This window comes from Elephantulus edwardii, unplaced genomic scaffold (genome assembly GCF_000299155.1).
Source record: "Elephantulus edwardii isolate Elephantulus edwardi_28Jun2011 unplaced genomic scaffold, EleEdw1.0 scaffold00001, whole genome shotgun sequence".
Lineage (NCBI taxonomy): Eukaryota > Metazoa > Chordata > Mammalia > Macroscelidea > Macroscelididae > Elephantulus > Elephantulus edwardii.
This window is the reverse complement of record NW_006399751.1, coordinates 15,289,213-15,305,520: the sequence shown is the minus strand read 5'-3', so window position 1 is coordinate 15,305,520 and position 16,308 is coordinate 15,289,213. Positions and strand designations below refer to the sequence as shown.

Sequence of the window (16,308 nt, the reverse complement as noted above, 5' to 3'; positions counted from 1 at the left end):
TTTCGGGGCCACCTTTGTACAGACGTTCCTCTATGCACTTCAAACTTCATTTTGGAAATGAACATGTGGACGACAGGTCCTGTGCTCTCCAAGTGAGCTGCAGACTGCAGGTGAGTGGTGGGTGGCACACAGAGTTTGTTCTCATATCCCTTCCTGACTGATGAAGGACCTCAGAGTCAGTTAGCAGGAAACCTTAGCATTGAGCATGTGGGGGTCAGCCCCAGGACTTGTGGCTAGTCCAGGGTTGCATATGGTGTTTCTGCTTTTTCTTGTTACCCCCAAAAAAGACACAGGGCAGTTAAAACAGAGAACAAACAAACAATGGATATGTCTCCTCGGCATTTGTTTCATTTCAAATAAATACAAATACATTTACATCAAAAATGTATGGACATTTCTCTAGTTTGGCAAGAAAAACAACACAAAAAAAACTGATCAACACATCATCCCATTACAAATGTTCAACCGTCAACTAGAAATCTGTGGCATAAGAAATATAAAATACAACAAAGACTGGTACACAAAAAGAGTACATCTTAATTCCATAGAAAAGCTACTTCATTTCTCACTTCCATTCTGAAGGAAAATAAAATTAAGTCTTCAATTTGTGACTGAAGCATTTTGGTCCTCATGAATAGCTGGTTGATGAAATACATATATCTATATACATATACACATATGTGTGTGCATGTGTATGTGCATAATTTTTTAAAAAGTCTCATTCTTCTTTTTGTACAGCTGTTCCAAGTGCGGAACGGGGTCCATTTGACCTAGAAGCTTTGGCAGAGGGAGCAGACACAGCATTCACTATGTTGATTTTATCATCAGACAGTTGGCAACTGGCTTTAAATTCCACATCACCCCTGTCTAGTTCCTGCTTTTGTAGTCTTTGTTCTCTTTTGCAATTCACTTTCACTTACTTGGCATGACCTTGACTGTGAATCCCACTCAACATACTAATAATGCTCACTCCAACATGAAACATTTCATCAGACCTTGATGGCTCAGATGCTTTCAAAAAGTATTTTCACTTAGGGGTGAATTTATCAAAAGGTAATCCTATGTTAAATTTGCATATTGTCTCAAAGTTTTGGTGAAATGGATTTCCCCCCCCCCAAAAATGTTACTAAAGAGATTTGAATTCAATCATGTGGATAAAGTTAGTCACAAACTTGTTATGGGGCGCACTGGATGCTATACTTGTGTTTAAAAAGAACAAAAAGCGGGTTCAATTTTTAAATTCATCCTCAGAAAGAAGTTCGGGATATTTAAGTGAGAAAATGAACAGTTTGAGTTCCTTTTAAAGATTCTTGCAGGCATCATTTCTGAAGATGAACACCTTTACCTTTGGCTTCTAGTGAGGAAGTAAACATCAAAGGGAGGAACAATGTATTTCTGAAAGCTCACTGCTGAGTATATATATTAAAAAAATCTTTCTAGAGAATGCTCCCTCTGTTGCATTATCCTCAAAGGGAAAAAAATTAACTAAAAGCATTCTTTAAAATTCCTTACTTAAAATTAGAGGTAGACTTTCATAGAAGTACCTTAGATCTAAGGAGAGTATGAAGCCATACAAAGCAAAGTCAGGGCCCATATGTGTGACTGCTTCCCCTCCAGTCTAACTCCCCTCCCTCCCCTGTGGTGTGCTTGACTCCTTCTGTACCGGCTTCCGGGAACCTAGGTCCACCATACTACTTAAATGTGACATAATCTTGGAATCCAAGCTTCTTTCCCCTCCTCCAACAAAGGTGATCGAGGAAAAGCCTTCCACAATCAAAACGTTTCTGAATCGGAATCATTTTCATTGTACCCATCCTCCGAGCCTATGTTGTTACTGCACAGGCTAACCGTGCTACCCAGATTGGAGAGGGTGGTCCTGCTCAAATTGTCTTTTTTAAAACAAACGAAGTTGACAGCCGTCATTGTATTGGAAGGAGAAATAGGCATCATGGTAGCCAAAATGAGGGCCAGGCAGTCAGCCACGTCTTTGTTAGGAGCACAAGCCAGGGCCGGGGTATGACCTGGGCATAAATGCAGACAAGGCAGTGGTTAGTAGTGGCATCCAAAGGAGGCTGGCGCATTCCACAGTACATCTCGTATGACCTCACAAGGCGAGATGTATGTTGAGTTAAAATCATGCCAGGCAAAAGGAGTTACTTGGTACACATCATGCTAGGCCAAGGCTAGACAGGTAGAGGAGACATTTGGGGAGATCCTTTTATTTTTTTTTAGCTCACATGACTACAAAAAGCACTATATTATATGCAGTTAGCCTTCCTCTAGTGAACAGAAACACGAGGGCACAGGAGTGGGACATACTTCCACAAAATTAAAACAAAACACAGCAACAGGACAACCGGGAGGATGCTTCCACAGGAGAGCACATGCACACCATGAGCCTCAGGCCTGGGCCAGAGGAGGACTCATTCTGAGAACAATGACTTTCAGTTGTGGGTGGTGATTAGAGAAGCTCTGCTGAGTGTTGCCCAGAGACTGTGAGGCTCACACGGGCCCTGTGTAGCACATGGCTTTGGGGGGAAAAATGGAATCATTTGAGAAGACTAGCCACAGGAAGACATGAGTTGTTTGTGGTTCAAAATTTAGTATCATTTAGGAGAAATTTAACAGAGGATTTGCAAAATAGCCATACTCCCAACAAAAGAGTCTAAATCCTAATTATAACATATGTGGGGAAATTACTATGTTGTGTTATTTTTAATATGTACACAGGGTGGGTCCAGTTTCCACTAAAAAACCGGACCTCAATGGACAAATCATGTGCTATGAGGAGATGGATTAATTATTTGATTTAATTACAACGTTTATTCTTCTGGCCTGAAAGGTTAACTGTAACTCCCTACTGATCAAAGCTCCTGCTCCTATTAGGAGTCATTCACGCACTCATTCACCCATTCATTCACTAATTTGGAGGAAATTAGTGCTTAACAAAACCCATCATTTTATTTTGTCAGCATCTGACCTTGTTAGGCTTTTTTAATTTGGTTTTTTAACCACCAGGGATAGGTACCTTAACTCTGCATTCCACAGTGGTTTGTGATAATGACAGGACTTAGAATTTTAAGCTTTACATCAAATAGCTCCCAATATTCCCTGGCCTTTGAGATACAACTATAGTACCACTGGCCCATAGGTCTAGTTTCTATAGTTGCTATTGGCCAGACAAGGCTGAGATGCAGCAAATTTATACTTGATAAGGGTCAAAACGAATTTATTCTGATGTCTTTGGGGTTCTTTGGAAAAGGTGAGTCCCTGCATGCTAACCCTAAAGTGTACCATGGTTATAAGAGGGTGAGGGAATGTGAGGGGAGGGAACCAAGGAGATGGCTTGAAAAGAGGACTTTCTGCTCTTCCTAGATGAGTCAGGTGGGGGACAGAGCAGGGAACATGCTAGGATATGGGGCTGCAAAACCAAAACTAGGAAGAGTTAGCTACTAATATCAGTATAGCTGCTTACTTCTGAGAAATAGGGACGAGCTGCTAATTCCAATACCTGTAATAAGCAGTTAATTGAATTATGTTAATACATTATGGTTTCATTAAATGTCATAATTAATGCCACATTTAAAAAAATCACTTAACTCACAGACATCCAGAAGTCCCTCTTTTTCTACCCAAGGTTAATAGGCAGTGTGCTCAAAATGGTAGCTTAATGCAACTCGAGTATTCATTAGCTTTCACCGTTTTTTAGGAAACAGAGTAGAAGGCTTTTGCTAAGAGTTAGTTCATTTAGAAAAGGACCAACTATATAGACAGGGAGATGCTTTTTACCCTAGGAATTAAGACATTTTACCCATGTTCTCCAAATTTACAAACTGAGAATAGAAGCTCTGATCTAATTGGTTATAGAAAAATAATACTAATAGGTTTGATCTCAGAATGAACTGAAGTAGAATCAAGGACCAGGGTCTTCACCTGAGCCCTAGCACATGCACTAATGGCACGGGTAATCCCTAACTCCTCAGTGTATGCAGTTAGAATTTAGGATGCTCAAGTTTGGGATTTTTTTTTTAAAAAAAAACGTGTCTGAAACATTTAAACTACTACACTGAGGAGCTGGAGATCAGCTGTTGACATTACATGCAAAATGGACAGCACTGGTGGTGGGCTACAGGTGGATTATGTGTTTTACAAAAAGACATACAGGACATGTAATCCTTGCTTGACACAGGGGAGAGAACGCTTCCTGCCTTTTTAGCTAGTATTGATCTTTCTCGTTTTCCTCTGGCTATAGCCAGTATCTGGAAAGTCTTTGTAGTAACCGGTTATTTTTTTCACTTACCATTTTCATCGACAGCAAGTACACAGGCCCCTTTTGCTAGCAACTCCTCAACTACCATCTTCAAACCATTGCGTGCAGCAACATGGAGAGGTCTATAAAATACAACTGAGCATCAACGGTGATCCAGAACGGCATGGAAATGTGTCACTTTTGCTAACACACACCACTAAACAAAGCAAAATAGAACTGAAGAATCTGTAAATAACACTCAACAACTCTTACTTAAGGACATCTGTGGACTAGACCTTCTCCAGAGGTGACAATGATCTAACTGTTGTTCCAGGATTGATCAGATTTCTCTATAAGTTTTACAAATAATCTGCATCTCAAACAATCTCAGTGACAACAGACCAGGACACAAAGAGCTCACGCTGCTCTTTCCCCCTGTGATTCTACTATGGCCTTTGAATCACTATGTCACATAATTCATATAACTTGCATCTCTATCACTCACATAAATCATCTCAAAACTCTTTGATATTACTAAATGCACACAGATGTTTTACCAAATTAATAAAATCTTAATGAAAAATGGCAAATCCAGCTATGTACATATGCAACTATATACGGCATGTTAATTATAAGTAGGGAGGGGGGAGAAACACTAACACACCCTAATACCTCTTTGCCCTTAAAACAAATGCATCAATCATTCCGTAAAAAGGAAAATGAAGCTGACTTTAGAGCTTTCACACTGAAGATCACACTGAATTATATTAAAATGTAATTAAGACAAAGAGCTTAGAAACTATTTGTCTGTTGTGGGGACGTAATTTATAAAACTGCCATCTTTCAGAAAGAACAAATAATACTAATACATTTAAACCAATGATTTTCTCAAACATGTAAGCCCCTAAGATTTTCTAACATCTATCAAATTGATATTTTTATCTTAGAAACCTCAGCAAAGAAAATTCAGACCTCAAAAATTCTGTGGAGATATGGCAAAATAAGGATTATGACTCAAAAGGCCTAGTTTGGTCATGGGTGGGAAGCCAGGTCTATGCCTTTCTCATCACTAGCACAGACTATAGCAAGCACTTAATATTTGTTGAATAAATGATTGTGAATCTACGTCTGCATCAAATTTTCCACACTGACACTTACGTCTGCAGTGCATTATTTTTTGCATTAATAAGGCTCTCGTCTTGTATCTTGTCAAGTATTAACAAGGCACATTTTTCATGACCCTAATAAAGAAAAAGAGCAGTAAGACACAGATAAGTTCCTGGGAAAAAATGACTTCATTATGGTTTAATTTGAAAATTTCCTCTGCCTAAAAACATTCTACAAGGTGATTTTTTCCCAAGTAGTTATTTTTTTCCTATATAGTAAATGGTTCAAGTGCCATAAAAATTCCAAGATTCTGATTAAGACTTTATAATTAAATTCTGCCAGGGGTTGACCTGATCTCAAATTAGTTTCTATATTAGAATCCATATTACTAAAATCTTAACTTTCATTTAAAACCCAAATGTGACACCATAACCATGGACAGAGAGATACAGCAGCAGCTTCAAGACAGATGGACTGCAGCAAAACTTTGACCAGGCAAATGCCATAAAAAGCAAACCCTCCTTAACCTCTGTGGCTTTGTTCTTATCCCCCTCAGAAGTGACAGTGTCTTGGGAAACGTATACCTTAATTAAGAGCCCCGATCCACACTTCTGAGATAAACAGGCTTTAGGAGGTATTAATATCAAATAACAGTGTCTTAAATTCCTTTACATACTTTACTACTAGCCAAATGTAAGGGTGTATTCAAGTCCTTATCCTGTAGAGTCAGGTCAGCCTGGGCACTGTTCACCAAAATGTCTATAGGAAAAGCCAAAAGAAGGTTATTCATACCAGGCGTTAATCAAACACATTTTGAAGAAGTTACTAAAAAAGAATCTATTTAAATGAGTAAAAATGAGGAACTCCCCCCCAAGCTAACACCAAACCAGTGCCAAGTTGATTCCAACTCAGAGTGACCCCATTATGTTACCATGGGCCCTGTGACTGAACACAGCTCACATAAATGGTATGGACTGTATTCTTTTTAAAGGAGCAGTTAATTATCACATTAATGATATTCCAATAAAGGCCAAGGGCACTAACTTTGTTTTTACAGTTTCATCACATCCATTTAAAATTATTTTTTGTTCCATTTGGTTTCTAATATGGAAAAATATTGTCACAGAAAAGTTTATTCATTTGAACAAGGCCAGTCAATAATCAATTATTAGGAGACAAGAAACTTGAGCGAGTCAGGTGGTGGTGGTGGTTGTCGTTACATGCCACTGAGATGACTGTAACGTACAATAGCTCTGAACCCGGCGCTACCCTGAGCTAGTCTGTCTCCGACACACCTGTCCCCATGATCCCAGTTACTATGTCAAGAGTCAGGTAGCTTATGTAAAACTGTTAGCAGCCCCTTTCACATGTGTATACCATGAGAAGGAGCCCTGGTAGTGCAGTGGTTAAGCTTTCAGCTGCAGACTGGAAAGGTGGTGGTTCAAATTCACCACTCACTCCATAGTTGGAAGATGTGCAGTCTGCTTCTGTAAAAATGCACATGCTTGGAAACCCTGTGAGGTTGTTTTACTGTGTCCTGTAGGGTCTGTAATTCCAAAGGCATGTGGTTCGAATTCACCAGCTGCTCCATGAGACTAATGTGAGCAATCCTCTCCTGTGCAATTTACTGCCTCTGAAAACCCACTGGCGGGCCAGCTATGATTAGCTTCTGACTTGAGGGCACCTGAGAACAACAACAACTACAACAAAAATGGGTCACTAGAGTTGGACCCAACGCAATCGCACTGGAATTTCTATACCAAGAGAAGAAATGACTTCTCCATTTTCTGTCCCTCTTATTTTTGAGTATGGACACCAAGTCCACTCAGCAAGAACGTACCCACGGCGCCTGCCTGCCCGTTCTCAGCTGCCATCATCAGCGCCGTCTTCCCCGAATGGTCCGCTGCATTCACTTGGGCATTGTGTTTCAAAAGGAGCTGCAGGCACGCCACGTGGTCCGCAAAGGCTGCTGCATGAAGTGGTGTTCTGAAGATTTGAGAGAGTATGATTTTAGTCTCTACATAGGACACACTTAATTTTCACATGTGTGGGCAGGGTGTTGTCCTAAGATTTGAAACTTCTCAGTTTACAGAGATTATAATAAAACTCCCTCTGATGGTCTTGTAGGGCAGATATGGGAGGTACATATGGTGGTGGCTGATTATCGAGTTATCACCTCTAAAACTTGCTGTCAGTTGATTTGACTTGTGACCGTAAGTGTGTCTAGGGTGGAACTGTTCCCCACGGAGTCTTTAATGACTCATTTTTAGGACGGACATTGCCATATATTCTAAGGTCCCTCTGAGTGGATTTGAACCTCTAACCTCTTAGTTAGTAGTCCTTATCATCTCTTGTCAGGAGCCTGGCTAACTTGTAAAGCAAGATTAGCACTGCATTATAAAATCAGCAGGACTGATTCCATCTTGGCTAGAACATCTGCTTGGCAGTAAACAACTTGAGGAAGCAGGCTGCTAATGAATATGGAATAACCAAAGGTCTCAGAATTCAAGGAAAGTGATGTTCTTAATCCTTTATTCTTCTAAGCACACAATAAGGCATTCCAGAAGATATCTTTGTTTTGTGTTGAGGTCTGGGAATGTTTGACCTGACAGTCAACATCTCAGACAGATAAGAGATAATGTGATTACCCCTGCAGGGATGCTTCTAAAACCTATATAAGCATTTTCCTAAATAATAAAATTGCTATTCGTCATCAGCAGATAGTCTCTCTGTGTCTTCATTTCATCCTCGTCCCTTTTCTCAGCAGAACTGTTTCGATATAAAGGAGCTGGACCCTGTTAATCTCTCTTACCTTTTAAATCTTTCCCCCATTTAAAAATTATTTTATGGTCCAACATTGCAATATTTTCTATCTGTGTCTAAACATTTCTTATATTTCTTTCTCTAAACCAGTTGTCACTTAAAAGATTGCTTCTTGCCTTTTTCTTCCTCCATCTTTGCCTTTCTTATTATGCACACACTGAAACTTTTCCTTCAAAGTATTTACATTGGGCTAACCCTCGAATTTTGAGACTCCTCTCTTATCTTTGATACCCTCTATTAGACTATTCTTAAAAAAAGAAACTTATAAATAATTGGCTGTTTTTGTATTAAAAACAGAAACAACAAAACTAATATTCATATCATCTATGGATGGTTGCTTTGAAAGGACAAAGAACTATTAACCTTTGACCAAAAAATTTCTCTTGAGGAATTCCTGGATGGTGGAAATAAATATGCTCAGTCAAATTAATGAATTCTAGCCAAAAGGCTGCAAGGTTTGTGTTCACTCAGAGACATCTCGGAAGTAGTGTCTGGTACTCTCCTTCCGAAAAATTAGACATTAAAAAACCACAATGAAGCACAGTTCTATCGTGACACATATGGGTTGCCATGAGTCAGAACTGACTCAAAGACAACTTTTTGTTGTCCTTAACTGTCCTTAAGATGAGTGTGACTCATAGTGACCCTAGAACAACAGATCTGAGCCCTGTTCCATTCTGTGCCATCCTCATCATCTCTCGCATCCTTAAGCTCATTGGCTCAGTCACTGTGCCAGTCCTTTTCATCAAGGGTCTTCCTCTCTTTGGCTGACCCTCCACCTTTCCAAGAATGATGTCCCTCTCCAAGGAACAGCCTCTCCTAGCAACATGCCCAATGTATGTGAGTACTCCCAAAGGTCTGTCATTGTTGTCTCCAAGAAGCATTCTGGCTGCACTTTTCCTAAGATCTGTTTGCTCTTTTGGCAGCTCAAGGGATATCTAGTACTCTTCTGCAACACCCCAACTCAAAGGCATCCATTCTTCTGTTGTCATTCTTATTCACTGTTCAGCTTTCAGATGGTCAAGAGGTAATTGGTAATTTTACTTTTAAGATTCTGTCTCCTAGGCACACTTGCTTATGCATGAGAATGTTCATTGCACCACTATTTATAATAGCAAAGAAACAGAAACAGACAAAGTTGTCTTCAGTAAAAAAGTAGACTCATTAAATTGTAGTACATCATTCAGTACAATAATATACAGTTTTAAAAAACATGTGGTGAATCTACATGTTTTGATAGATAAAAATTACTAAGATATATCAAAATCAGATTCTTGCCATAAGATGCTCCCATATGTATTAAAAGTATGTATGCATATATACCTCATAGATACAGATATACAGATATATTTGTAGAGATAACGAGAAAATATGTGTGAGAAAAAAATAACCTGGGAAAAAGCTTCTAGTGGTACCTTCAGGAAAAGAAGCTGAACTAAGATGGGAAATGTCTCTTCATTTTATGCCCTCATTTAATTTTTTAAAAGCTGTATTTACTTACTACTTGCTCAATTAAAAAAGTTATATGCTTGTCTGATCTACAACTACAAAGCAAACACTAAGCTTTACCAGGAAAAGGCAGCCTGTCTTGGGTCACTTACCTCCCTTTATCATCTCTACAACTGACGATACTGGAATCTATGGCTCCAAGTAGCAGTGATGCACAACTCTCATGATCATTGATTCTAAAATGAAAATGGGTTTTAAAATGAAACTTCTTACTCTTGTTAAAAATTCATGTATCTCCTCCTGCCCCATCTTTCTATACACTGTATATTTAACATTCTGATGCATCACACAAATCTGTTACATAACATTTGTGATCTATTTACTCAATGGAGTAAATAGTGCCTGAGCACTTCTCCAGAAGTCCAAGTAGAGTTTATTGCATTCCATTCATACAAAGTACCTCGGTAGCTGTTTTGGGAATACAAAAAGACAGGCTTCCTTCAGATTTAAGATGACACCTAACTTTTATCAGATACTGTCCTTTTTTGCCTCCAACATCTTTCCAATCAAATGACTTAGCTTTGTGAAACCTGGAGACAGTGTAAAGGCCAAGCATTCTTGGATCTTGAGCTCCCTGGATGACTGTCAACGCTAAGTGAACTTGAGCCCCCAGGTTGTCAGGCTCCCCAAGCCAACAATGGAAGTCTGGCTTAAAAACACTGGGTTCTCTGTAAGCTATAAGCAGTGACTTCACCAAGAGTAGGTTAAACACGGGGTGTGGCCAAACAATGGCTCATATTGTGACACTGAAGCAAAAATCACATCTGCCAAGGAAAGACACACAAATGATGATGAATTCAGAATTACGACACATGAAGTATCTTCCTGGTTTAAAAATGTCTTTCACATCATTCGTAGGTGTATTGTTCTTCATGCAAATTGGATTTTAGAATGTAGCAGATTAATGTGAACAGGAGTTCTTCACATTTGTGTAATGCACTTCTCCGCCTCTCCTTCCTGCTCTTTTCCTGGCACTGTGGCATTTCATGAAAAGGGCCCAGGAAACCATTAACATTAGTGACCACACTGGGCTATCTGTCTTGAGCAGCAAAATGGAACATATTTGTCTTCTTCTTGTTGTTGTGCCATCGAGTCGCTTGTGACTCATAGTGACCCTATGTACAAGAGCCCTAAATGCCGTTCTATCCTGTGCCAACCTCGCTGTCTCAAACGCATTCATTCCCACCACTCCACTCACAGAATGGATCCATCTCATCGAGGGTCTTCCTCTCCTGCGCCGTCCCTCCACTCTCCCAAACATGATGTCCCTCTCCAAGGACCAGTCCCTCCTTGCAGCATGCCCAAAGTATGTTAGACAAAGCTTCAGAATCCTTGACTCCAAGGAGCATTCTGGCTTCACCCTCTCCAGGACAAACCTGTTTATTCTCCTAGCAGTCCATGGTATATTCAACACTCGTCTCCAGCACCACAGCTCAAAGGCATCAATTCTCTATCATCCCTATTTACTGTCCAACTCTCCAATGCATAGCACGTAATTGCAAAGACTATAGCTCGGATCAGGCTCATCTTAGTCTCTAGCCTGATGTCGTTGCTCTTCAGTACTCTTGAGAGGTCCCTAATAGCTTACTTTCCCAATGCAATTCCTCTCTTGATTTCCTGGCTGCTGTTACCTAGAGTGTTGACTGTGGAGCCAAGTAAACTAAAACTGTTAACTATCTCAATCTCTTCACCATCCATATTGATGCTACCAATTAGCCCAATGGTGAGAATCTTTGTTTTCTGGATGTTGAGCTTCAATCCATATAGGAGGCTGCAGTCCTTGACCTTATCGATAATAAAAATTCTTTTTCCTTCCCTAAAAGGCAATTTCTCCAAGTGTAGTTAAAAGAAACAAAGTAGTGCCCTCAACCCCTAGCATTTCTACTTACATTGCACAGTGCAGTGGAGTAAAGGAATTACCAACAAACTTGCGAAAACATTTTTGCTCCAAAAGTACCTCTAGACAGTTTTCATTACCTGCAAGGAATAAAAAGAATGTATGGCATTCATAAAAAAGAAACTCAATCTATTTTTCCCTCTCCACTAAGTATTAAATTCTAGTTTATGAATTTTCCTAAATTGGCTGAATATTCATTATCCATTGGCTAAAAAATGTATAAAAAGTCAGAATGTTATTAACTAGGATCACAGGTGTTTTGAGACATAATGAACAAATAAAGCTTGAAGGCCATATGGTCTGGCAGAGAGAAAGAAAGGGAAAAGAGACCTCAAACTGCATGGATTCTCTGTGCCAGGAGGGATCAGCCCTTGGAGAAAGATAGCATGCTTGGAAGGATGGAGGGACAGCGCAAGAGAGGAAGACCCTGGAGGAGATGGATTGACACAATAATTGGGGTGACATGGAATAGGGGTCTCGGAGACAGTGAGATTGGCTCAGGATAGGACAGGGTTCAGAGCTACCATGCATAGGGTCACTGAGTTGCAAACAACTCCACAGCACATAACAACAACAACAACAACCACCGCCACCACCCTCAGATATGCTTAAGAGAGCCATGCTTCAGTGTTCTCATATTTACGCTAGGACATTTACTTTTCAGCTATAAAACCTGTTGTTGTTCTGTACTGTGGAGTCAGAACGGACTCACAGTTGACCCTCACGCAGGTATTCAGAGGCTGTAAACCACATAGGGGACACTGTCAATCTTCCCTCTGCTGAATACCTGGTGTCTTTGAGTTGGCAGTGCAACTTCTTACCACTAGGCCGCCAATGTTCCCTTTCTCTACAAGTAAGGTGAGTTATAAATAAATATGCACTCTAATGAAGAAGGGAAAGCCCTGGTGGTGCAGTGAATAAGTGCTTGCTTGCTAACAGAAGGTCAGCCGATTACACCTAGCAGCCGCTCCCTGGGAAAATTATGTGGCAGTCTGTTTCCAGAAAGATGTGGAGCTTTAGAAACCCTCTGGTGTAGTTCTGCTGGTTCACAATGAATAGGAATCTAGTAGCAATAATGGATTTGGAATTGCTTTAAAACTGTATTTGAGATAATGCATGTAAAAGAGATTTTATTGTAAATACTGCTTTAATGTTTTAAACGGCTCAAGAGAAGTGCCCAATACATTGTAGGAACCAAATATATTTTTAAATTAATGAATACATCTGAGGAATAGTTTTCAATAAAACAACAGTTTGTCTCCAAACCAACTTTACTCACTATGTGATCTTGCCAACTTACATGTGAGCCTCTGTTTCTCATTTTAAAATATAACTGGGAATGTCTGTCCTTCCTAACTAATGTAACAATGCACTTAAGTCAACAGAAGACAACCATGAGTTGTAAGGTGGTAAAAATTTAAGGCAGGAAGACATTGCAATTCGGCTCTGGATTACAAGTTGCTGGCCTGGGATCTCTTTTTGGCTGAGCTTATTGCTAACTTAGTAAAAATTCCCTTATGATTGATCTTGGAATGATGCTGACTGCAAAATTTTAGTATTAAAAATTCCGACACTAAAAAAGAAAATGTAAAACTTCTCTTAGGAGAATTAAAAAGCATATGGCATGTGAAGTAATGCATATGAAACATTTCTAATTTCAGGAAAATTCTCTGGTTTTGTGTAATCCATGGGCAGGTGAGCTGCTGCTCCAATGGTGATGCCTCTGGTGATTCAAATCCACCAGGGACTGTGAGAGAAAGCTGGGCAAATCCTACTCAGGTTGTTTGAAAATTTTCTGAATGGTCTGCTATGAGTTCCGACTCAACAGCAGTGAGTTGAGTATATAGGTTAGCTTTCCAACTACCTCCATTTCTCACTCCCATAGACCAGACACACCAATCTCATCTCTATTATTATTATTATGTAGTATCGAGTCACTTGTGACTCGTAGTGACTCTAAGTACAATAGCCCTGAAACCTGCTCTGTCCTGTGCCAACCTCATTGTCTCTGACATCCTTATCCTCATTACCCTGTCACTGAATTAATCCATCTTATCGAGGGTCTTTCTCTCTCTCTTAGTATGACTTAAATCTCCTGTAGGACCTAGTTAAGGGCAGCATCACATGCACCATTTCTCAGGGACAGTGTGAAAATTCCAATTTAAAGATCAGTGTAGGTAGGATTCACAGATGACCCTCCACTGGATTTCTGAGGCTGTAAATCATATGGGAGGAGACTGTTCATCTTTCTCCCACCAAACCACTGGTGTGTTCGAGCCACCAGAGAAGGGTGGTCTTTGGACTAGTGGCACAGTTCCTTATAGAGACCACCAGCAGCTCCTTGACCTGCTCTCACTGATTCTAAATGATCCTGACGAGCTGGGAAAGGATTGTTCTTCCTCACCTTAGTTAAACCTGATGACAGAGAGATACCCCACCTTACCCCAAGTGAACAAGATAACAGAGGTGGCAACTTTGCCACCTGCCATTATGATAAACACTTGCTGTATTTTTCCATTTCTGCACTGCTAAAAGAACAAACAGGTCTGTCCTGGGGAGGGTGAAAACAGGCTACTCCTTGGACACAAGGATTTTGAAGCTCCATTTGACATACTTTGGGCATGTTGCCAGGAGGGACCAGTCCTTGGACAGGAACATCATGCTTGAAAGGGTAGAGGGACAGAGTAAGAGAGGAAGCTTCTAGATGAGATGGATCAATTCAGTGACTAGGGTAATAGAGTTAGGTGTGTCAGAGACAATGAAATTGGTTCAAGATAGAGCAGGGTTCAGAGCTGTTGTACATAGGGTTGCTATGAGTAGCAGACAACTCAATGGCATATAACAACAACAACAACATAGATTCTCCATTGCTGAAGCGATCTCACAGCTTGACCAACACAGTGCTCAGGATGTGCAATGGTTAAACTCTTAGCTGCTAACGGAAAAGTTTATTGTTGTTGTTGTTGTGTACTGTTGAGTTGGAATCAACTCATAGCTGACCATCCAGTGGGTTATCAGAGGCAAAAAAACTGCACAGGAGGAATCTGCCTATCCTTCACCTTCAGAGCAGCTGGTGGATTAGAACCATGTCTTTGCACTGGCAGTAAAATTCTTTACACGAAGCCACCAGAGCTCTAGGCCTTTCTCCTTATTATGGAAAGGTTAGAAGTTCAAATCTAACCAGTAACTCTGAAGGAGAAAGACCTACCAATCTGTCCCCATAAATATTTCAGCCTAGAAAACCCTGTGGGACAGGACTTCTCTATCACACGGGTTTGCTGAGTTGAAATTTAACTCAAAGTCATCTAATGACAGTGATTTATAAATAAGTAAAGGAAAAGCACAATCCTCCAATTAACTGAAGAGCTAAATTAATTAGAAGAGCTAAATTGAGCTAGGAGGAGATGGATCTCTTATTAAGACAGAGCCACTGAAAAAAGAGGGCTGTAATACAAATATTGCAAAATGTATTACTATTGACATACTTCATTCAGTACACCAAAAAGCCTTTCTGGAACTAAAAAGCATGCTTTCTAAATTAAAACCTTTAACACAATAATTGAAATTGGAAAACAAAATTACAGAAGCAGAGTAAGAAATATAAGGCGAAAATAGCTCTACCATCGTGGGGGTGAGAGACCTGAAGCAAGAATTGAAACCCTGATATAAACGGGAACTTGGACTGCGATTCAGCTACACAACATTCTAAGTCTCCACATGTAAAAAAGACATCATGAACAGGGAAGAAAAACAAATGTGCGCTTGAAATGGAGAGAAAACATTTGCAACACTGGGAAGTCAGGAAAAGTTTTTGTCAACAAGACAAGGTATTCCCATGAATGTGTAAGGAATGATAAAAATAATAATAAAGTGAGCAAGGGCTAGAAAAAGTTAATTTCCACAACAAGAAATGCAAATAACCAATAACTCAAGATTTGACCCCTACCGAGAATTTGCATTTCCACAGTAGCTACACGGAATTAGAATGTGCATTTCAACAAGATCCAAGTTCTCAGTAGGGGGTCAAATGAAAAATTCTGCAGTAAGCAAATAATTAGACAAGGAAAGGCAAATTAAAACAATAAGATACCTTTTCCCTATCATAAAATGGGGGGGGGAGTTGACATTATTTTGATCTGATAAGAATGTAGCAAATAAGAACTTGTACACATACATTTGACAGGGTAATAAACTATTATTTTTGCAAAGTAATATGGTAGACTTTGTAAAATTAAAATTTCACATTATACATGTTCTTTACTTAAATAATCTGACTCATAGAATTTATCTGACAGAATTTAAAGCACCATAGTACAAACAGACCCATGTTAAAACAGCTTGTAACAGAAAAGAAATCCTGAACAAAATCTGAAGGTCCATCACCTGGGATCTGATTAAATATATTTTGATACACTCACATATTCTGATATACACACATACACACACAGACACACGTATGTAACTATTTAAAAGATTAATCCATGTATACATGTATTGGCTTGTAAATAACAAAACCAAGGCCAGCTCTGCTCACTGCCGTCCTGTGGGAACTAACACATAGCTAAACTTCCAGCATGTTTTCAGAGGATGTAAACAGCATGGGAGGAGACTGCACATCTTTCTCCCCTAGGGCAGTTGTTACATCATTTTAGAATGATATCTATTACATGATTTTGGTTTTAGAAAGCAGATATGCATATACTACTAGTACTAAACTGAAATC

The 16,308-nt window shown here is 39.6% G+C and overlaps 1 protein-coding gene across 1 annotated transcript in view; it reads right to left on the bottom strand.

Annotated features, from left to right (window-relative positions):
• Positions 1–718: 718 nt before the first annotated feature.
• Positions 719–16,308, bottom strand: part of ANKRD44 (ankyrin repeat domain 44) — a 209,025-nt gene continuing 193,435 nt past the window's right edge. Inside the window, exons 21-27 of the mRNA XM_006878739.1 lie at positions 11,578–11,665; positions 9,781–9,864; positions 7,197–7,342; positions 6,033–6,115; positions 5,408–5,490; positions 4,301–4,392; positions 719–777 (exon numbers count right to left, since the gene is read on the bottom strand). Of these exons, the coding sequence (XP_006878801.1) occupies positions 719–777; positions 4,301–4,392; positions 5,408–5,490; positions 6,033–6,115; positions 7,197–7,342; positions 9,781–9,864; positions 11,578–11,665 (635 nt within the window). The remainder of the gene's footprint in view (positions 778–4,300; positions 4,393–5,407; positions 5,491–6,032; positions 6,116–7,196; positions 7,343–9,780; positions 9,865–11,577; positions 11,666–16,308) is intronic.